Below are 22,661 nucleotides of genomic sequence, written 5' to 3' on the forward strand. Positions count from 1 at the left end.
TTTCCGTATTAACTGCGCTTAGCTTTTTGATTGTCATTTTCTGTAAACCCGTCTGAAATTCTACGTTAAATAGAAAGACCAGTTTCGATTTATTCTCACTAAAATATTCGTATTATTTACATTGTCGATTTCATACATCAACATGTAATATTCAAACATTTTAGTTTTGTTTGTTAATTCACATACTTTTATTTGTAATATTTTCTAAAAATAAAGTAAGAAGTTACATGAGTATAGACATAATTGTTTGTTTCTTGTATATCCGAATTTTTTATCATGTGGAATTTGATTATTATTCGTAAATTTTATGCACAATGTCAATTCTATAATATGTTTTTAGTCTATATTACAAAAATTTAATACAATTTTGCGTTTATGCACAATGTCAATTCTATAATATGTATTTTTAGCATCTTACACATATTTGATAGGTAGATGTTGATTTTATGGGAAAAAATAGGTTATCTATTTTGATTTTATTATTTAGTATTGACATCGAATTTTTATTGAAGATTTTATACCAAACTTTTGGTCACAAAAATTATTGTTTAAATTTTTTATATTTTAAAATTATTAATTATAAATTGTTGTGTCAACATCATTATATTGTATCCAATAATATTTTCTTTTGTATTTTTATCTGCAATATATCATTTTAAGATCATTTTTATAATTTATATATAGACGATTGTGGATTGATCGTTGAGATCTTTCTTAATGTCAAGGAATTAAAATTTGTTCCATTAAGACTTAACTAGGAAAATTCCTCCCGGTCGATAGTTTTATTTGCCCTTACTGTAGAGTTTGGAGCCTACACTTTCAAATGAAGCTCTTGGGATCGTTGTTTTTCGATCTACATTAGTTTCTTTTGTTGAAGTATATTGAACATTCCAACCAATTTTAGTGGAAGAACGCACTATTTGTTTACAGGGCCGGCTCACTTATTTTTGGGACCTCGTGCTCAATTTTTTATTTTTTTCCAGAAAACTAGGGTTATATTTGCAACATATCAAACTTTATGACCCTAAACCTTAAAGAAAAAATCACAAAAATCTGGAGACATGGTACTTTTTCACCGTCTACACTGCCTCTAAACCGGGCCTGTTTGTTTACATCCATTAGTTTGTAAGGGGTTCAATGCAGACTTTAATGGGGATCAAATGGATGTTCATGTCCCTTTATCTTTAGAGGCTCAAGCAGAGGCTCGTTTACTTATGTTTTCTCATATGAATCTCTTGTCTCCAGCTATTGGAGATCCAATTCTGTACCGACTCAAGATATGCTTATTTCTATCCTTAGTTTACTTTTTGTTGGTGTTTTTAAGGCACTTCTTACCTTAAGCTTGTATGTCTGTAATTCGCTATGGAGCTTGTTTGAGATTTAAGATTAATGAAATTTATCAGTTTGTTCAAAAAAATAAAAATAAAGATATGTCTCCAAATTAAATTTGAGTATAATGGTTAGGACCTGAATTAGATAAAATATAATGGTTAGGACCTATATGTTCCTTGTTCTTTTTGGTCTCCTCATCCACATATATACCACAAAAAATGCCAAAAAGAGAGGACAAAAACTGCTTTTTTAAGAGAACTAGATGGAATCAGTAAAATTTTAATATTTGGTAAGATACAATGACAAGATTGTGACAAAATGCCTTTTAAAGGAACTAGATAGATTCGGTAAAATGTTAATATATTTCTATATACTTATTTAAGCAATGTTGTTAGAAGTTTAACTCTACTATTATGTGATATATTACAAATAATGTCATTGTATTTTAATTAATTTTAATAACTAACCAAAGAAAGTTATATTGGTTTATAAAATGATAACGTTTGTGAAATTTTTCAGAGCCTACTACATGTGTAAGTTGATGGCGCTTCCAAGGAATCGATAAGACAATTTAATTTACTTGGTGCTAAATGTTAGCGGAACCTACTACATGTGTAAGTTGATAGCCTACTACAATTTAATTTACTTGGTCCTTTTTCCTGCTGGTACGAATCAAATTTCGTTCAAGGAAGCTCCAATAAATTTCTGCTGGTACGAATCTAGCCCTTTTTCCTGTGTATTTAGCTCTAAATTCTCGTCTTTTGATTCGAAATTAGGGTTCTCTGATAAGTGTTTATGCCCCAACCGCTTTGACAGTGACATTTAGCTGCATCGATTAGTGACTGTTGTTAGCGTTAATGCCCCAACCATTTTCGACGATAAATGCTTGCTATATTAGACTGGTTTTGTATGTGTATGTCATTGATATGCCCCAAAATCATTTGTATATGGGATCAATTATATCTTTTGTTTGTGTCACATTGTCTAATCTGTGATAAATGCTTGCTTGCTGTTTGGGTTAGTAGGTAATACCATTGATGTCTTTCTCATTGAATGCTAAAAACATTAATCACAGTGCCCTAAACACAATAACCTCTTGTTATATATGAATGAATACATCATGTTCGGTTAACACAATAACCTTCTTTCCTTCTCCTTCACTTTGTCCTTCTCCTTTGATCTTTCTTTCTCCTATAAACAACCACCAGAAACTAGGAATGGATCTTTCGAATCCATTTAGTAACTCTTCAGGGTTTTTGAATAGCCAACAGTATGAGCCGGTATCCCCTGTCCCTGTCTTTACTTCCCAGTGGACTAATGCTCCAAGCCAAGGTGAAAACACAACTGAAGATAGAAAAGGAAGACAGAATTGGTCACCTACAGAAGATCTCGTCCTCATAAGTGCTTGGTTGAACACAAGCAAGGACCCAGTGGTTGCAAATGGTCAAAAGGGTGGGACCTTTTGGAAACGCATTGCAAATTACTTTGCTGCAAGTCCTCAGGCTGCTGGTATGCAAAAGAGAGAGGTCGATCACTGTAAGCAAAGGTGGGGGAAGATAAATGACCAAGTGTGCAAGTTTGTTGGCTGCTTAGAGGCTGCAACAAAGCAGAAGTCAAGTGGCCAGAATGAAAATGATGTCATGAAGCTTGCTAACCAAATCTACCATAATGATCACAACGTCAAGTTCACACTTGAGCATTGTTGGAGGGAGTTGCGCCATGATCAGAAATGGTGTGCATCTTATAAAACAGATAATGGCTCGTCAAAAAGAAGAAAGGTTGACGATGGGTCTCAAGCTTCAGGACAGTCAACAAACCCCAATACAATTAGCCATGGAGATGAAGCAATGGCTCGTCCTCCTGGTGTTAAAGCGTCAAAGGCCAAAGGTAAAAGGAATAGCAAAGTTGTGGAAGGAGAGAACAAGAATTTGGTAGTGTTGAATGAGGCGTGGGAGATAAAGCAGAAGGACCATGAATTGAGGAAGGAGGATTATGCATTGAAGGAGAAGCGTAATAAGCACAACATGTTGGACAGTCTCCTTGCAAAAACAGAGCCACTTAGTGATATAGAATTGGCTTTGAAGAACAAGTTAATCACTGACATGTTGTCAAATGCTTGAATTGTGTTTCAGTTTCTTGTTTAAGTTTGTGTTTCAGTTTTTTTTTTGTGTTTGTGTTTCAGTTTCTTGTTTAACTTTATGTAGTTTGTTTAAGTTTGTTTGTACCTTTTGTTTCTTGAATCGGATCAATGATATCTTTTGTTTGTGTTAATGGTTGAATGAATCAATTTAGTTAAGTTTGTTTATGTCTTTTATTTCTTGAATCAACTCAATGATGTCTTTTGTTTGTTTTATTGCTTGAATGAATAAGCTTCTTTGAATCAGTTGTGTAGCTGTGTTCATGTTGTTTGTTTCTGTTCTCATTTGCAGGCAAAGTATTCACATGCCTCTCATAGATGTTGGAATCAAAGTAATATTCACATTTGCAGTGAAAACTTGTTTGGCTGGAGCTGATGTTGGACAGAGCCAAATATTTAGTGTGATTTTTCTTCTTCTTTCTTGTTGCAAATTTAATTGTATTACAAGTTTTATGTTTTTAAAAATTCAAATTTTTAGAACCTCATAGTTCTACCATTGGACTACCAAAATTTTCAAAAATCTCTTTAGTATCTAACTTTTGGTTTTGTATTATTTTTATTGTTTTTAACAACATTTTTAGAACTTAATAGTTCTAACCGTTGGTGATTCTCTAACCACTCCGTCTATGCTTGGAAATGAAAGTTTTAACGTGGAATATGAAAAATATCCTTTTTTTTCCACAATGAAAAATATCCTTTAAAAAAGGATTTGATTATCAAGTGTTCGAAAAAAATTACAAAAAACAATATTTTTGGAATTATTTAACAGATTCCATTTATTGTTTCAGAAATCTTATGAAACAATAACAAACTATTTAAAATAATAATTATAACGTCCGCGAATCAAATTGTGGGTTTTGGGAGTGGGTGTCGATTGACACCATTAATTTCGGTTTGAATGGGTTGATTTTAAATTGTCGTTTTGGCTCAGTTTGGTTTAATGGGGAATCCCTAACCAACATATTTAAGGCAAAACTCGACCTAGGTCGTGGAAAAGAAATTGTTTTGCCATTCTAAAGAGAAAAGAGAGAAGAGAGAAAATTCTTGAGGAATTTTGGAGATTCTAACCTGGTTTGGTGAGATATGTTACTATGGAGTGGAGATCTAGTACTAGAAACGAAGGAGAAGTCTTCTAAGTGTTGGATTCGTCAGTTTGGGTCAGAAACTTTCTACAAAAGAAGTGAGTGTATGACCATGGCTGATCTAAGCCTGATAATCTTTTCTTTTTTTGCTTGTTTTGGGCAGTTTGTGTTGTTTTCTTATATGTGTGTGGTTGGTTGTTGGTGTCAATGAATTTCCAGGACTTTTGGGTGAGTTTCGGATGATTTGAAGGATTTGGGAAGCGGTTCTTTGACTTTCAGCTTCGTGCAGAACATGTTGCAGAGTCGGTGTCTATTGACACCAGGTAGGTGTTGGTCGACACCAAGGAGGAGTGCCGATCGACACCAATTTTTTTCAGCAGCGGCTGATGCTTGTTTTCGTGGTTTGTTTGTGTTTGGTTGTTGTTTGTTAAACATTGATTTCTCAGTTGCTTGTGTGTATAGCCCAGTAGATGCGAAGATTGTCTCCTTAAGTATTTATGATAATACTTACGCATCTCAATTGTTGTTTGTGGTGTGCAGGTATGTGACGTGGAATCATGGCAATGAGGGGGAGGATGATTTAGGATCTTGGTTATTGTGTTATGGTTATGTTATTGATGTTGGAACTTTGGATAGAGTTATGCTAGGTTGTTGGATAGAATGGTTAAGAATGTTATTGCATTGATGATATGTTGGTTTTGTATTGTTGGTATGTTTCCACTGTGCATATTTGTTGTTGATGGTTTAATGAGGAATTGTAGTTTGGGTTGCTTAATTAAGTAGTAGTGGATGCTTAATTATATATATATTGTTATTATTAAAAAAAAACGGGTCGAGTTGTTTCAGTTTGGTATCAGAGCCCTTACAGTTCTATGGTGGGTTAATGCATGGTTTAGAGCGGTTTACGGATTTTATTGGTTGAATTGATCTCTATGTTGGTTGATGTGTGATGTTGATTTGTGGTTGGGTGCTTTCATTAATTATGAGTAGTTAGTCAATTTGTATATGGTATGGAGTCCTAGTATCATCCTCTTCGAGCCTTCAGTGAGATTCCACGGTAAGATGTGTTCTTTGTGTGAGGCTTTGAATTGTGTGTTTAGCCTTTTGTTCTGGGTAGTGCAGATGGTTAGAGGTGTAGCTGTTGCTGGTCGTGGACGCGGACGTGGTCGTGGTAGGGGCAGAGGCCAAGTTGCTAGTGGTATCGTGGACAAGAGTGTGACGGTAAAGGGCATCGGCGAGTCACATGCATTCCAGGAGAGGTTGATGAGTGTGGCCAGTGGTGGTATCAATAAGACTGTAAGCGCTGAGGGGGTCTGTTGGCGGTGTCGGTGCCGGGTTGGCCGGTAGTGCTGGAGTTCCGGGTGCAGAAGTTCCAGTAGGTGGGACTCTCAGTGGAAATGCTATGATTCCGGACTTGTTGACGTGGGTGCTGGAGTGGTTGCCAACAGTGATACCGACGCAGGCTCCGGTGCGGATTTACGAAATTGATGGGGGGGTCAATCTCAAATTTTCCAGGATGAGGATCTCGGGATTTATGGGAGTTCAATCTCGGGGTTTCTATGTGTTGACCGAGAGGATCAGGTTTACGCTGGCTCGGGGGGGAGCAGAGTTGTGATGGTTGGGAGAGTCTGGTTTGAATTGACCGGTGGAGTCTGATTTGGGTGACCGGTGGTGATGTGAGCAGAGGACAGGAGCCTGACCGAGACGACCGAGACGCATCGGACGCGACCAAGACGCCTGACCGAGACGCGTCGAATGCGACCGAGACTCCAGCTTCGTGCACGGACAAGGTTCCAGCGATCCTCTCGGGAGCCACGACAAGGTCAAGGAGCTCCGCCAAGTCTACCAAGCAGAGTATCAACCTCTTTGTTCAAGCGTTCGTCCAGCATTACCCGATCAAAGAAGACCTTGAAGAATCAGTTCGCATGGTCTTCACCCTTACCCAAGGGTGAAGATAACCAAGTCATTGTAAGTGAGGAATCATACTCTTTTTCCTCACTCCGCGTTTTTTCCAAGTGGTTTACTGGAGGAGGTTTTAACGAGGCGAGGAGCTTCAATGCACAACGTCCAAAGCCAAGGTGTTTCACGCGTCAAGGCCAAAGATGGTTATCTTTCTTTCCTTATGCTGTGCGTTTCAATTTGAACTCTAGAATATTCTCTTTTGAACGTTAAGAGTGTTTTGTGGCTAAGTTTGATGGTCAAAAGGAGCGACGTGTTCTATTTCAAAGAGAACACGTCCAAGGACAACTATGCGGACCATTGCGAGTCCGCGTGTCCTTGAGCCTTCTCTTAACCTAGCTATTTAAACCCTCTCTTAGCTCTTTGTAGACAGGAGACTTGAATGAAATTAAAAACATTTCTCAAAGAGAGATTCTTTGATCTTGTCTCACTCCTTTCTTTAGCCTCAATCCGGGATTAACTATCGAGAGAAACCTAGCAAACCTCGAACCGGGTTCGTCGTTCGCTAGTGACCGTATCGAGTGGCGAGCCAAACCACTCGTGTCATCGTTTGATCCACCTTCGCAATCATCGACGTTTCCATCGCAACCTCTCGAGTCCACCGTTGTTCTACCCCGCAACCTCTCGAGTCCACCGTTGTTCCGCATCGCAACCTCTCGAGTCCATCGTTTCGCGTCGCAACCGTTCGTAGCCTCCCGCAGCCGCTCGCAGCCTACCATAGCCGTTCGACCAGATCGAGGCCAAGTTCGAGATTTCTCAAACCACTCGTTGATTTTCCTTCATCTTTCGATTCCACTGTTGGTTTCCACCGCGGAGACGACCCACCACGGCTTGACCAAGGAAAGTCAACCCTAGCTTGACTTGACCGAGGACGTTCGTTTCAGACCGATCCGCAAGGCGTCCGACGATCACATCAGCTGGTATCAGAGCTTCAAAAGCTCCTGCAAGGTTGTATCTTTCTAAAACTCATTCCTTTTGTTTAAAGTTTTGATCTTGAGCTTGTTTGGTAGTCTTGTACGCTTTATCTCGTTCCGCATGTTCCGATTAGTCATTTGGTTTAATTTGGTGCATGTGTTGTGTTGTTAGACGTTTGTTTAGGTTGTTTCGTGTTCATCCTGTTCTCCATATTGTTCATCCTTGTTCTTGCGTAGTCTTTGCTAGATCGATAAAGTTAGAGTCTTGTTTTTGGTCATAAAGCATTTATTGTCGTTTTGCACTTTTGCTTTTACATTTGTTTAGTCTCAGGTTCGCTGTCGTGTGCTGTCATCAATTATTTGTGTGACGAAATAAATATCTCTTTTGTGGTCTTATTGAACGTTAGATACTCACGTGCTTTTACTTTTGTTTTGACGAGGTTCAAATTCAAAACCAAGCCGCATTGTGAAGCTCCACGTCACCATAGACCGTCCATACGATGGCCGATCATCAACCACCAGCAAATCCTTTACCACCACCCGAAATAGGAGTCACTCTCGCAGCTTTATGCAACGGCATTGAGCAACTAGCCGAGTGTATGAACCGACTTGAGTTATTAAACCCACCGAGGGAAGATCCCTTACCTATGCGGCGTCAACGCCAAGCGCCGGAGCAAAGCGACCAGTCCGAAGAGGATTATGAGCCAAGACCTAGACGATGTCACCGACGTGACGACCCATATGACAAAGCTCCAAGACATCACAATCCTGTTCACAAGATGGTAGCGCCAACGTTCGCCGGTAAATCTGATCCGGAGGCCTATCTTGAATGGGAGAGCCGCATGGACCACTTATACTCGTGTCACAACTACCCGGAGTTGCACAAAGTCCAATACGCCGTAGCTCAATTCACCGACTACGCTCTCACCTGGTGGGACCGTCTTGAAGCTGAGCAACGCCGTAACCGAGACCGGCCAATCACCGTTTGGGAGGTCTTAAAGGCCGAGAAGCGAAGGCGTTACGTTCCACGGTTCTACCACCGCAAGCTCCAAAAGAAGTTCTGGAGGCTCACACAAGGCACGCGATCGGTGGAAGAGTACTTCGCGGAGTTTGAACATTTGCGCAATCTTCTACAAGTCGAAGACTCATCATGGCGCAGTTCTTGGACGGTTTACAAGACCGAATCACGCGCAAGGTCGAACGCCAAACTTATCAAGGCTTCGAGGATTGTTGCACCTATCGGTGCAAATTGAGGGTCAAATCAAGAAGAAGAACGCTACCACAAGTCGCACCAGAGCTCAAGGAGTTCCAAGCTGGTCTCCTAATGCGTCAACATCAAACCGGTCCCAAGAAAAGCCAAAGGCGACCAACGTCGACACAAGGTTCAAACCGAGAGAGCCGGCCACCAACGAGCACCAAGACCCGCGATGTAACACCACTGACGTCCGGAGTCGCGACATTATGTGCTTCAAATGTCAAGGAAGAGCCCACTATGCTCGTGAGTGTCCAAACGCGCGCACGATGATCATTACCGAGTCCAAAGAGCTCGAGTCCGATGGAGAAGAGGTCAAGGTGAAAGATCGAGTCGAGAAAGAGCTTGAAGAGGCCGTAGCGTAGCCAGACGTTCGGGAGCTCTTGATGATACGACGCATCCTCAACACAAGTGTAGCGACCGCCGACGACGCCAGCCAGCGCGAAAACATCTTCCACACCCGTTGCACTGTAAGTGGGAAGGTTTGTGGCTTGATCATAGACGGAGGATCTTGCACTAATGTTGCAAGTTCTAGTTTAGTCAAGAAATTATCTCTTGAAACCACAAACCACCCTCGATCCTATCGTTTAAAATGGTTGAATGACAAGACCGTGATTCATGTGAAGGAACAAGTCACGGTCCCGTTTAGTGTAGGTCCGTATAAGGACCAAGTCCTATGTGACGTGGTTCCTATGCAAGCTAGTCACCTCCTATTGGGGCGACCATGGCAGTTTGACAAGAGAACCACTCATTGTGGCCACACCAACCAATATTACTTCGTCCATGACAATAAACGTATTTGCTTGAAACCCTTGAGCCCCACGCAAGTTCATGAAATGCAATCGAAAATGTCTAAGGATTCGGATGATAAAAAGAACTCTTTGATTTAATATGGTGATGTTAGGAAGTCCCTTAAGGACTCTAACCAAGTGTTACTGATGGTTTTCCGAGACTTATTTGTTTCAGGACTCGAAGGATCGATAGACGCCTTAGCGGATGCGATACGCAATGTTCTTAGGCGTTTCGAGGACATGTTTCCTGATGAACTTCCTGAAGGCTTACCACCAATACGAGGCATTGAACATCAAATCGACCTTGTTCCCGGAGCCCAACTACCGAACCGGCCAGCGTATCGAGTCAACCCGGAAGAAGCCAAAGAGCTGAAGCGCCAAGTGTACGAGCTTATGTCCCATGGATACGTGCGAGCGAGTTTGAGCCCGTGCGCAGTTCCTGTTCTCCTCGTGCCAAAGAAGGATGGTTCGTGGCGAATGTGTGTTGACTGTAGAGCTGTGAACAATATCACCATCAAGTATCGACATCCCATTCCAAGGCTGGACGATATGCTCGACGAACTAAGCGGCTCAAGCATCTTCTCAAAGATCGATCTTAAGAGCGGTTATCATCAAGTCCGCATGAAGGAAGGTGATGAGTGGAAGACAACCTTCAAGACAAAACAGGATTTGTACGAATGGTTGGTAATGCCATTCGGCCTCTCTAACGCTCCTTCTACATTTCTGCGCCTTATGAATCATGTTTTAAGAGCTTTCATTAATAAGTTTGTGGTAGTTTAATTTGATGACATTCTCGTATACAGTTCTAGTTTATCGGATCATGTTAAGCATTTCGAATCTGTCTTGATTACTCTCCGCGAAGAGCAATTGTACGCCAACTTGAAAAAGTGCGTCTTTGCTGCTGATGAGTTAGTGTTTCTAGGTTTTATTGTAAGTTCGCAGGGTCTCATGATAGATTGAGAAAAGATACGAGCTATAGAGGAGTGGCCCATGCCTACAAGCATCTCACACGTCTGATCGTTCCATGGCCTCGCAAGCTTCTACCGGAGGTTCGTGAAGGATTTCAGCACGGTCGCGGCGCCCCTCACCGCAGTAATCAAGAAGAACCAGGAGTTCCAATGGGCAGAGGATCAAGATCGAGCGTTCAAAGAGCTCAAAAGGCGACTCACTCAAGCCCCTCTACTTACCTTACCTGAATTCAACATGACGTTTGAAGTGGAGCGCGACGCGTCTGGTGTTGGCATCGGTGTGGTTCTCACTCAAGGAGGCAAACCGGTGGCTTACTTCAGCGAGAAGCTTAGCGGCGCCACTCTCAACTATCCCACCTATGACAAGGAGCTCTATGCCCTCGTCCGCACCATGGAGGTTTGGCAGCACTACTTGTTGGCCCGAGAATTTGTGATTCACACCAATCACGAGACGTTGAAGCATTTGCGCAGCCAGACCAATTTGAAGAGGAGGCACGCGAAATGGCTTGAGCTCATCGAGTCATTTCCGTATGTGATCAAATACAAGAAGGGAAAGGAGAACGTTGAAGCCGACGCCTTATCACGAAGGCACGCTTTGATCACTACAATGGACGCTTGAGTCTTGGGGTTCGAAAGCATTAAGGACGCGTACGCCAAAGATGTCGAGTTTGGTGAATTCTTCAAGAACCATGGAAAAGGAATCTACACCGAGTTCTACTTGCATGAAGGGTTCCTGTTCCGAGGCCGACAACTTTGTATTCCCACCGGATCCATTCGCGAGTTACTAGTTCGGAAAGCTCACAGTGGAGGCCTGTCCGGTCACTTTGGTATCACCAAGACGTTAGCCGTGCTTCAGGAGCATTTCTATTGGCCGAAGATGCGCAGTATGGTCGAGAAACACTGTGGATGCTGCATAGTGTGTTGAGCTTCGAAGTCGACAACTCACCCTCACGGCCTCTACATGCCTCTACCGGTGTCAACAGCGCCTTGGATCGACTTATCGATGGATTTCGTTCTCGGCTTACCTCTCTTAGCACATAAGGACAGTATAATGGTTGTGGTGGACAGGTTTTCGAAGATGGCGCACTTTATACCTTGCAACAAGAACAATGATGCTGTGCAACTGGCGAATCTCTTCTTCAGTCAAGTGGTCAGACTTCACGGTATACCGCGCACCATCATCTCCGACCGAGATCTGAAGTTCCTTGGTCACTTCTAGCGAACACTATGGAAGAAACTCGGCACCAAGCTTCTATATTCCACCGCCGCTCATCCGCAAACTGACGGCCAGACCGAGGTCGTGAACCGGTCAATAGGAGCCTTGCTTTGGACGGCGATTGCGAGCAACAAGGGTTCATGACTTGAGTGCATTCCTCTCATTGAGTTCGCTTACAACCAAGCCGTCCATTCTTCAACAAAGAAGTCTCCGTTCGAAGTTGCCTAGGGGTTCAAGCCGCTTACACCTATGGATCTCCTATCTCTACCACCGGACGAGACCGAGAACCAAGATGGAGTCGCAAGAGCAGAGTTAGTCAAGAAGCTGCACGAGGAGGTTCAAACAAACATCGAGAGAAGGACCGAACAGTATGCGCGCTTCTTAAACCGCGGACGCAAGCTGATGTTGTTCAAGCCAGGCGATTGGGTTTGGTTGCACTTAAGGCTGGAGCGGTTCCAACAGAAGAGAAAGGACAAGCTTATCCCACGCGGAGACGGATCATTCAGGATCATCGAGAAGATCAATGACAACGCCTACCGACTCGAACTACCAGGTGAGTATATCACATCTACTTCCTTCAACGTTACTGATCTCGTTCCATTTGATGTAGGAGACGACGAAGAAGTTTTGGGGATAAAACCTTTTCAAGAGGGAGGAAATGATGTGAGCACAGGACATGAGCCTCACCGAGACGCATCGGACACGACCAAGACGCCTGACCGAGACGCGTCAAATACGACCTGGACTCCAGCTTCTTGCACAGCCAAGGTTCCAGCGATCCTCCCGGGAGCCACGACGAGGTCAAGGAGCTCCGCCAAGTCTACCAAGCAGAGGATCAACCTCTTTGTTCAAGCGTTCGTCCAGCATCACCCGATCAAAGAAAACCTTGAAGAATTAGTTCGCATGGTCTTCACCTTTACCCAAGGGTGAAGACAACCAAGTCATTGTAAGTGAGGAATCGTACTCTTTTTCATCACTCCGGGTTTTTCCCATGTAGTTTTCCGGAGGAGGTTTTAACGAGGCGAGGAGCTTCAATGCACAACGTCCGAAGCCAAGGCGTTTCCCGCGTCAAGGCCAAAGGCGGTTATCTTTCTTTCCTTATGCTGTGCGTTTCAATTTGAACTCTAGAATATTCTCTTTTGAACGTTAAGAGTGTTTTGTGGCTAAGTTTGATGGTCAAAAGGAGCGACGTGTTCTATTTCAATGAGAACACGTCCAAGGACAAGTGGGCGGACCATTGCGAGTCCGCGTGTCCTTGAGCCTTCTCTTAACCTAGCTATTTAAACCCTCTCTTAGCTCTTTGTAGACTAGAGACTTGAATGAAATTAAAAACATTTCTCAAAGAGAGATTCTTTGATCTTGTCTCACTCCTTTCTTTAGCCTCAATCCGAGATTGACTATCGAGAGAAACCTAGCAAACCTCGAACCGGGTTCCTCGTTCGCTAGTGATCATATTGAGTGCCGAGCCAAACCACTCGTGTTGTCGTTCGATCCACCTTCGCAACCATCGACGTTTCCATCGCAACCTCTCGAGTCCACCATTGTTCTGCCCCGCAACCTCTCGAGTCCACCGTCGTTCCGCATCACAACCTCTCGAGTTCATCGTAATTCCATCGCAGCCTCTCGCATTCACCATCGTTCCGCATTGCAACTTCTCGCAACCTCCATCGTTCCGCGTCGCAACCGTTCGTAGCCTCCCGCAGCCGCTCGCAGCCTACCGTAGCCCTTTGACCAAATCGAGGCCAAGTTCGAGATTTCTCAAACCACTCGTTGGTTTTCCTTCATCTTTTGATTCCACCGTTGGTTTCCACCGTGGAGACGACCCACCAAGGCTTGACCGAGGAAAGTCGACCTTAGCTTGGCGAGGACGTTCGTTTCAGACCGATCCGCAAGGCGTCCGACGATCACATCATGTGGGGTCTGATTTGTGTTGACCAGTGGAGTCTAGGTGGTTTGGACCAGTGGTGTCATGGTTGCGGCAGACCGGATGGTTAGATGGTGCGAACCGTTGCGACCGTGGTTGCATAAGTTTTGCGGTCGAGTGGCGGTGTTTTGCAGATTCAAGAACGAATCTTTTGCCAGAGGGGGGAAGGGGAATTGTAACGTCCACAAACCAAATTTTGGATTTTGGGAGTGAGTGTCGATCGACACCATCAATTTTGTTTCGACTGGATTGATTTTAAATTGTCGTTTTGACTTGGTTTGGTTTAGTGGAAATCACTGATATATTTAAGGCAAAACTCAGACCTAGGTCATGGAAAAGAAGTTATTTTGCCGTTCTAAAGAGAAAAAAGAGAATAGAGAATACTCTTGAGAGATTTTGGAGATTCTAAGCTGGTTTGCTGAGATATGTTCTTGTGAAGTGCAGATCTGGTGCTAGGAACGAAGGAGAAGCCTTCTAAATGTTGGATTCGATTTGGATCAGAAACTAAAAGAATAATTCAAAAAACTAAATCAAGATTTCTAAACAAAACTGCTTCACAAAACCGCTTCAGATTTTGTTTTATTTTCTGAATTTTATCAAATTTATATTATTCACAAATTTGAACATAAAATCAGAATATAAAACTAAGTAAATTAAATGTAAAAAATTATATGAATAGACTAAATTAGATAAAATTTTTACTATTATTTTATAACTAACTAATTTATGCAAATATTTTTCAGCAATACAACACCTACCTACTATCTAATATTCAGTAAAAGAGAATAATTTTTTCATATTTTCTTTTCGATAATTTGTAGTTAAAATATTTATTAGTTATACAAAAAAGCAAAAATATAATTTTTCATTTTATTTATTAGCATTCGATAATTTGTTATTCAAATTCTTTAGAAAGTTCAGTCTTTACACTTGTAAACGGTAAAGTCTAAAAATGCGTAATAATAATATGTAATATTTAATTTAGAAAAAAAGAAAACTATCATGTTTTAAGTGTTTTGGGGAAACTTATGTTTAAGTTTTCAAGTAGAGAGTTCAACATATAGATTTTGGAGTTTATAGTATTAATCCTGATTTTATGTTTTATCTATATATAAAATAATATAATTTTATAAGTTTGTGTAGAAAAACTATATTATTTTCTCTTTAATTTTTTTAGTAAAACATTTATTATGTTTTCGGTTCCATCTTCTAATAGAATATGATAACTTCCAAAACAAAATACCCACTCCTAGTATGAATATCTAACTTAAATCTGGTGGTATCAGTAGTTCAACCTCAAGTTATACGTTTAATCATATAAAATACCAAGCAGTAAACAAACGATTAAATTTTGAAGTCCTATCTACATCCTCATAACCAATCATAAAAATTGATAGTATATCTTTAATTTGTATAATTTACCACACTAACTATTTTGAAACGCAAAATGATATATCATCCAAAGAATGATGATAAAATAATTATCGGACTGCCAACAAAAATGCAAGGACGGTGTTCATGACCTTACATATTATATAATCTAAGACAAAGCTAAAAAACTATAATTTATGTATGTTCATGACCATTCAGAAACTATCTTTTTCAACAAAATTAACATTAAAATTCAAGTTGTGCTTGTAACAACGACAACAACACCAACAAAAATTGAAAGGTAATAATGGAACATATATAAACGAAACTTACAACTGAATTTTGACATCAATCATAAAGAAAAGTGTGACTAAAATAAAAGGCATAGAACAGAATAAAGAAATACATATTGCATTCTAACTAAATACATCAATCTTCGATAGAGTTGATACACATTGCATTCTAACTAAATACATCAATCTTCGATAGAGTTCCAACTGCAAAGACTAGAGTTCCAAGCGCAAAGACTAAGAGACCAAAAGATAAGCACTAGTGTTGTAAAAAGATTAAGGCAGAGATTACAACAAGTGGTAAAAACTAACATAATAATCATACAAGTGTATGATGCAAATTTTGAGAATGTCAGTTAAAATGTTTGTACCCCAATCACCAAGGATTGAGAACATAACACGAAACAAATCCATTCATGATTTAACTAAAATACTATCATAGTCTGCACGAGTCTCAACTATGTTCATCTATTTCGTAAAACAAGAGAATTTATGACGTTTTCAATTAGTGTATTGTAAACACTGAAGCCAAGAGGTATAAATTATATAACCTAACACAATATTAGTATAATGCAGAATTCCAAAATGTGGTTTCACATGCTTAGAACAATCACCAAGGATTTAGAGCATAACGCAAAACAAAGACATTCGAGATTAATATTATTACCATAATTCAGTTAGTGTATATAGTAAATGCAGAATTCCATAATATGGTTTCACATGCTAAGAACAACCACCAAGGGTTTAGAGCATAACACAAAACAAAGACATTCAAGATTTAATAATATTATTACCATAATGTGCAGTACTACTATCACAGATATTTAAAAATAAGTAACTACAGTAGATCCCAAGATGCATCTATTTCATTAAATGAAAAAGTTATTTATACATACAAACACCAAAACAGGGATATTAAGTATTTTCAACACACAATATAATGTTTCAAAAGCCAAAGTAAAATCAACCTTTACTCAGTGGATGATGCAAAATCCTAGGATGTCATTCACATGTTTAAAACAATCACCAAAGTTTTAGAGCACAAGGCAAAAAAATAGTTTCAAGGTTCAAAGAACACAAACACAATCTACATATGTTAAATATCTACGAGAGACTCTACATCCACTATATAGAATAAGAGAGCTTATGATACACAAGCACTAAAAGATAGAGAATAGTGAAACTAAAATACACAATATGCTCATCTAGAAACACAAGCAATTTTTAGGATTTTCAAACTGAAATTATACCTACTCTTTCGAATTGCCGAATTGGAATCTGTCCCAACTGCGTCATCATTAAGGGTTGATAAAAGCACCAGAAACTACCACTTTGGAGTTCAGGATGCTGTATGTGTCTCTCACTTGTGATTTTCATACACTAAATTACAAACAAGTCTAGAAAGCACTTAAACAAAAATAAAAAGGTTTGAAAGCATATACCTATCAAAAGTCTTGACAATCTGAACACCGTAACTTGAGAAGCACATACCTGAAAGAAAAAGAAAAAAGAATTTGTTAGTCTTCATTTTATGTGAATGCCATATACGTACCTCGTTGGGCTAAACTTCTTTAAGCCGTACGTTGGTCCAAGTTCTGGTCATTTTTACCATCAAACAAGTAACAATCTTGTCTTAAGATTTCTTTAGTCCGGCTCCATCCAACAAATCGGAACTTATTCCCTTACGTGCATGCACTACTCTTCCAATGTCTTTTGGTTTTTCTAAGCCGATGGTACCAATAAGAACTCTTTGGTCCTTTTATGTCTTTGTCTTAAGAATCATTAAGCCGCAAGGTCATTCATTCATGTCTTATGGTTTTTACCAGCCGAGGGTACCAAACTTTCAGAACTCTTTGGTTCTTTCTTCATGTCTTATGGTTTTTACAAGCCGAGGGTACCAAACTTTAAGAACTCTTCGGTTCTTTATTCATGTCTTATGGTTTTTACCAGCCGAGGGTACCAAACTTTGAGAACTCTTTGGTTCTTTATTCATGTCTTATGGTTTTTACCAGCCGAGGGTACCAAACTTTGAGAACTCTTTGGTTCTTTATTCATGTCTTATGGTTTTTACCAGCCGAGGGTACAAAACTCTGAGAACTTTTTGGTTCTATGTCTTTTGTCTTAAGACTTATTTAGCCGTTGGATAATCCAACAAATCGCAACCTCTTTTCCAATTCCCAACATGCATGCACTACCAAGCCAACAGTTCACGATTTTGCTCGGGACAATGTCCCCAAAATAGAATCTGGCAGAACACTATTAGATTAATGTCTGTCAATGATCTGTTTTGGGTTTTAAAAGAAAACAAAAACATCAAAACTTAAAATCCCCAAAACTAAGAATAAGCAGACGAAGTAACCAAAACCAAAAATGGATCTGGATTCTTATTAAAGTGAATAAATCTTTTGTTGTTGGATCAAGAACACATACAAAAAAAATCTTGATTCTAAAATCACAATGATACAAAAGTCAATTGCTTAAATAAAATAATAACAATAAATCCGAACAGAACTGGACTGATCAATTGTACCCCGTTTGATTTCAGTCCTCCAAAACTTGAAAACACAAAAAAAAAAACAAAAAAAACAAAAAAAGGAAGGACTTTACCTTGTACACGTGAAACCTGGAGTTGAACAGTTTAAAACTCACAAACGTTCATGTGCACACAAAAACAAGTAACTAAAGGAGCAGGAACAACTTGTACCTTAGTGCTCATCTCTCATCTTAACTCCTACACTGCCGTCTCAAAACCTGCAAGAACATGATAGATAAATCACAAATGAAAAAGAGACAAATCCTAGCGACTGAAAAATGCAATCAGAGAACAACAATCTAAAACCGACATTGAGTTTGTAAGTATCCTTTTCCTGATTTAAAAGAATGGGAACTGTAACTCCAAGAATGATAACAGTTGTCAAAGCTATTGAAGCCCACCTGCCAAAACAAATAAAAACAACTTAAAACTAAGTCTTTGACAATTCAACATAACCGAATAAAATGAACTTGAAAACTATGTATATTCCAATTCAGGGCCGTAAAGGAAAGCATACTATCTATCAAAAGCTACAAAGCATTAACGAGAAAATCAGAATCCGCAACAGCAATAACAACCTCATATTTAGCAGCAGGAACAACACAGCTCTGGAACAGCTTCCATTGCCACAAATTCAATACCATCAACTTTATCAGACCATTCTGGTGATATAGAACTCATATGCCGACAAACAAGGAGGGATTTCACCTTGTACACGTTAAACCAGAAGGAGTTTTCAAGGAGTTGAATAGTTTCAAACCCACAAACGATAATGTGCACACAAAGAACAAGTAAGAACATGATAGATAAATCACAAATGAAAAAGAGGGAAATTCTAGTGACTGAAAAAAGCAATCACAGAACAAAAATCTTACCTGAATGAGAACTGTAACTCCAAGAATGATAACAGTAGTCAAAGCTATTGAAGCCCACCTTCCAAAAAAATGAAAATTACTTTATAACAGTCTCTAATAATTAAAAACAAAACCAAATAAAATGAACTCTATGCACACCATCAATCAAATGCGGCAATACAGCAATGACCTAGCAAATGACTGAAAATGCCTTTACTCAAACACAGAGCTAAGCTTGTTATTCAAACCATTCCAGTGGTATAGAACTCATATGCAGACACGAAGACAATCCAAGACCTAATGGCCTAGCAAATGACTGATAATGCCTTTCCTTCAAACAGAGAGCTAAGCTTGTTAGCCCCATTACGTGCTTTACAAATCATTGTATCATAATTCAAAGAACCTGATTTTAGTGTCATCTCTATAATCAGAATTACATGACCATACACAATGGACAAGTTCGTCTCTATAAAACATTAACTCTCTTGGTGATGATACAATTATCAACGGAAGCAAAGCCATATAATAGTCCCTGCTAAAGAATAGAGTTCTCACTAAGTGAATAAAACATTTGAATCAAAAACAGTTCAATAAGCTCCGTAATAGTACATAATCAAATCAACTGGCACAAAAAAAATTACACACGAAGCGAGGATCAGAGGAATAAATCTAACCATGAGGAGGAAGAAGAAACTAAGCCGCCGGTCAAATAGTTTTGTGCCGAATCAAACCAAACAGAAACAAACAACCCTAGATCTGTACACCATAAGAACAATTAGTCAATTTGAAAACCCTAAAAAAAAACACAAAGAGAGGATCAGAGGAATGAACCTTAATTACCAAAATAATCACGACGGAGAAGAATCACAGCCGATTGAATTATTCTTGTGCCTGAATTAACCGAACAGATCTGTACAACACAAGAACGATTAGAAAATTCAGAAACCCTACAAAAAAACACACGCACAGAGGATCGGAGGAAGAAACCTTACCAAATCACCACGAGGAAGAAGAAGCCCAGTCGATTGTAATGGTTTCGTGCCTGAATCAAATCGAAATCAAAACCCTAAATCACTGTAAGAACGATTACACAAAAATTTAAACAAATCCTGAAAACAAATTAGCGATATAGAGAGATTGAAATACATACTAATCATAAGATTACTCAACGTGAATCTCCTCTGCGGTCGTCGAATCGAAGCATTCTTCATGCGAAAACCCCAAAGAGAGAAAAAAAATTGGGAGAAAAAGAAAAATAAAAGCGTTTCTTTAACCCCGATATCGATATGTATGTATATCGCCGACATAACGCGTTTCTTTAACGGTTACTATTGTATGTAGATTGACCGTTGATTCATCATATATTTTAATTTAACGATTCTGTATTTTTCACGATAAAAAATGATTTCTTTTTAATAGTTGGCAATATAAACAAACACAAAAGCAAAAACATTTTTATCTTAAACGGGTTTGTAGTTATCGATAATCTAGATGGGTTATAATTAGGGAAAAATGCTAAAAAAAACCCGAAGTTATTTTTATTTGAAAGTTTAATATCCAATGGTTTTGGATTGGAATAAAAATACACCAAATAATAAAAACGTGTCATTTAAAATTCAAAATAATTAGTATTGTTATATTCATATCCACGATTTTTCAACAAAATTAAAATTTCAATTTTACCCCGGTTATCTAATTAATTATTAAATTTTAATTAAAAAAATTTTGGTTTTCTGTTAACTATATCAAAGTGAGAATTAATTTCGGTTATCTATTTTCTTTATCTCTTCTTCCTCCTCTCTAATCGGCGTGTGAATATGTCCGATAATCTGAAGCATCCTCTCGGTTCGACGGCTTCTGAAGAATTTTTTTTTGTAAACAACGGCTTCTCAAGAATTGCTCGAGAGAGTCTCAAAGGTTGCGAGAATCGAGGGGTTCAGTGACGAAGAAGAGAAACAAGAAGGATTGGTCGACTCGGAGTCGGAGCTGTCGATGAACCCAAGGAATCCTAGATTGCAGCGTTACTTGGTTGCCATCGAGTATATCGGAACTCGTTTCTCCGGTTCACAACAGCAACTCCGCCGTTAGAGTGAGAGAACTCGATGAGACAATTTAATTCGAGAAGTTGGTAGATTGGTCACGATGAGACAATTTAATTCGATGAGACACGTAGATTGGTAGATCGGCGTGTGTTTGTGTCTGAAGATCTAAAGCCAATGTCATTAATTAAAACCAATACAAATGTCCAGTCACTATGAGAAAGTAATCTCCGATTTAAGTGAATGTTTTTGTATACGGATAACGCGTGTTTGCACCTTGAGCAGAGATGTTAACAAGTTTTCTTGGGGCCGGGGGATTCAAGTTGTGTGAATTGGTACATACATTTCAGGAGGCTTTTCATAAGTTCATTGGTCAGCCAGTTAACATCTCTGCTCAAGTCGAACGGGGAAGACCAAAGTAGCCGGCGCCGCGATCTATGCCACTTGCTGTCATCTCTGAGCAAATCCAGCGCTTTCTCTATATTGTTTTCTTTACAAAACCTATGAATCAGTAAATTGTAAGTCACATAGGTTGGGAAAATTCTCTCATTCTTCATCCTCTGAAAACTAATTTACAATTTTTATATTCTTCATAAGTTGGTAATCAACCCAGACTGACTCAAACCTTTTCTTGCTAACTAATCCATCCAAAATCGCAAGACAAGCTTTCGAATCCGGTGAACAACTCATCTCTCGACTCACCCAAAGAGCTTGTTCAAACAAACCCATCTCTAGAAGCTCCATAATCAATAGACTAACACCCTAAGACTAAATTTTTCACTCTAAATATCCTCGAGACTAAATTTTTCAGATTATCGGACATATTCACAGGCCGATTAGAGAGGAGGAAGAAGAGATAAAGAAAATAGATAACCGAAATTAATTCTCGGTTTGATATGGTTAACAGAAAACCGAGATTTTTTAAATTAAAATTTAATAATTAATTAGATAATCGGGGTAAAATTGGAATTTTGATTTTGTTGAAAAATCGTGGGTATGAATATAACAACACTAATTATTTTGAGTTTTAAATGACACGTTTTTATTATTTGGTGTATTTTTATTCCAATCCAAAACCATTGGGTATTAAACTTCCAAATAAAAATAACTTCGGGTTTTTTTTAGCATTTTTCCCGTTATAATTATATAAAGAAGGTCCAATAATGTCCATATTAGTTTTAAAATCCTAATTTAAACATCTTTCTTTCTTATTTAAAACCAGTATCTTTCTTTTTTTAAAAAAATAAAAATAAAAAATAGGGTTAATTTGCTAGGATATACTCCTCACGGTGTAAATGGGGAAAACTGAATGTCGCTCTCGTGGGCGATCTTTTGGGTGATTACAACCCTTCTCTCTTTTCCTCTAACGTTGGTGTCGGTTCATGTCTCTCGCCGACGATCTCAATGTATTTTCCACGAGATCCGGCTTTCCTACTCATCGACACAGTTTCGAACAAATCATGATCCATCGTCAAGCGAGAGTATCATAATTCGTTGTCATCATCGCCATGATGTAACAGATCTTGTCGCAAACAACAGGGCCACCATCACCAACGTATGTTGCATCAAACATACGAGAAATGCCATGATCTCTTATCTCTTGGTGCAGTTTTATCATTTCATAGTAACTGTCATGTCTCTCTTAATTAGAGTGTTCTTATGGATTCCATTACGGTGGTGCCTTTATTCTTGCCTTCTCTTTGCGGGAACGGTATATCTTGATCTCGATGCCGGTTTGGGATAGTTCCTTGACGGTTCCGTACAAGCATCTTCCATGTCCGTGATGGTAACATTCCATTACGATGTCAATGCGGCATTCCACTGCCAATTACTAAGTGATTCCGATGCACTTCCAATTGAAACGTTTCAAGAGGTTGTAACGGAAGATCAACTGAGGCCCATAGTGAAAATTTCTCGCAATTGGTGCCTTGGTCGACGAATATGGGATCCAGGAATATTATGGTTTAAAAGAGACGAATTGGTAGACAAGGAGGTGATT

At 39.3% G+C, this 22,661-nt stretch overlaps 2 protein-coding genes across 10 annotated transcripts; one reads left to right on the top strand and one right to left on the bottom strand.

The window, feature by feature from the left end:
- Window positions 1,845–4,084, top strand: LOC104747695 (glutathione S-transferase T3-like). Its single transcript, XM_010469370.2, has one exon. The coding sequence runs from the start codon at window positions 2,442–2,444 to the stop codon at window positions 3,450–3,452; it is 1,011 nt and encodes a 336-aa protein (XP_010467672.1). The 5' UTR covers window positions 1,845–2,441; the 3' UTR covers window positions 3,453–4,084.
- On the bottom strand, window positions 15,708–19,895 carry LOC104747696. 9 transcript variants are annotated; one of them, XR_002035359.1, is made up of 9 exons: window positions 19,774–19,895; window positions 19,616–19,665; window positions 19,464–19,533; window positions 19,298–19,379; window positions 18,645–18,702; window positions 18,348–18,386; window positions 18,080–18,170; window positions 16,819–17,987; window positions 15,708–16,727 (listed from the first exon to the last, which is right to left on the bottom strand). XR_002035359.1 is itself a non-coding variant. In XM_010469372.2 (9 exons), exons 1-8 carry the CDS (start codon window positions 19,832–19,834, stop codon window positions 17,968–17,970), a joined length of 471 nt encoding a protein of 156 aa, XP_010467674.1. In that variant the 5' UTR covers window positions 19,835–19,895; the 3' UTR covers window positions 15,708–17,859; window positions 17,941–17,967. The 9 variants fall into 9 exon arrangements, 6 of the variants coding, with proteins under 6 accessions (XP_010467674.1, XP_010467680.1, XP_019092077.1 ...); XM_010469372.2 differs by having other exon boundaries at window positions 15,708–17,859; window positions 17,941–17,987; XR_761218.2 differs by lacking the exon at window positions 18,080–18,170 and having other exon boundaries at window positions 15,708–17,859; window positions 17,941–17,987; window positions 18,348–18,477.

Source organism: Camelina sativa, chromosome 15 (assembly GCF_000633955.1).
Source record: "Camelina sativa cultivar DH55 chromosome 15, Cs, whole genome shotgun sequence".
NCBI classification, from domain to species: domain Eukaryota; kingdom Viridiplantae; phylum Streptophyta; class Magnoliopsida; order Brassicales; family Brassicaceae; genus Camelina; species Camelina sativa.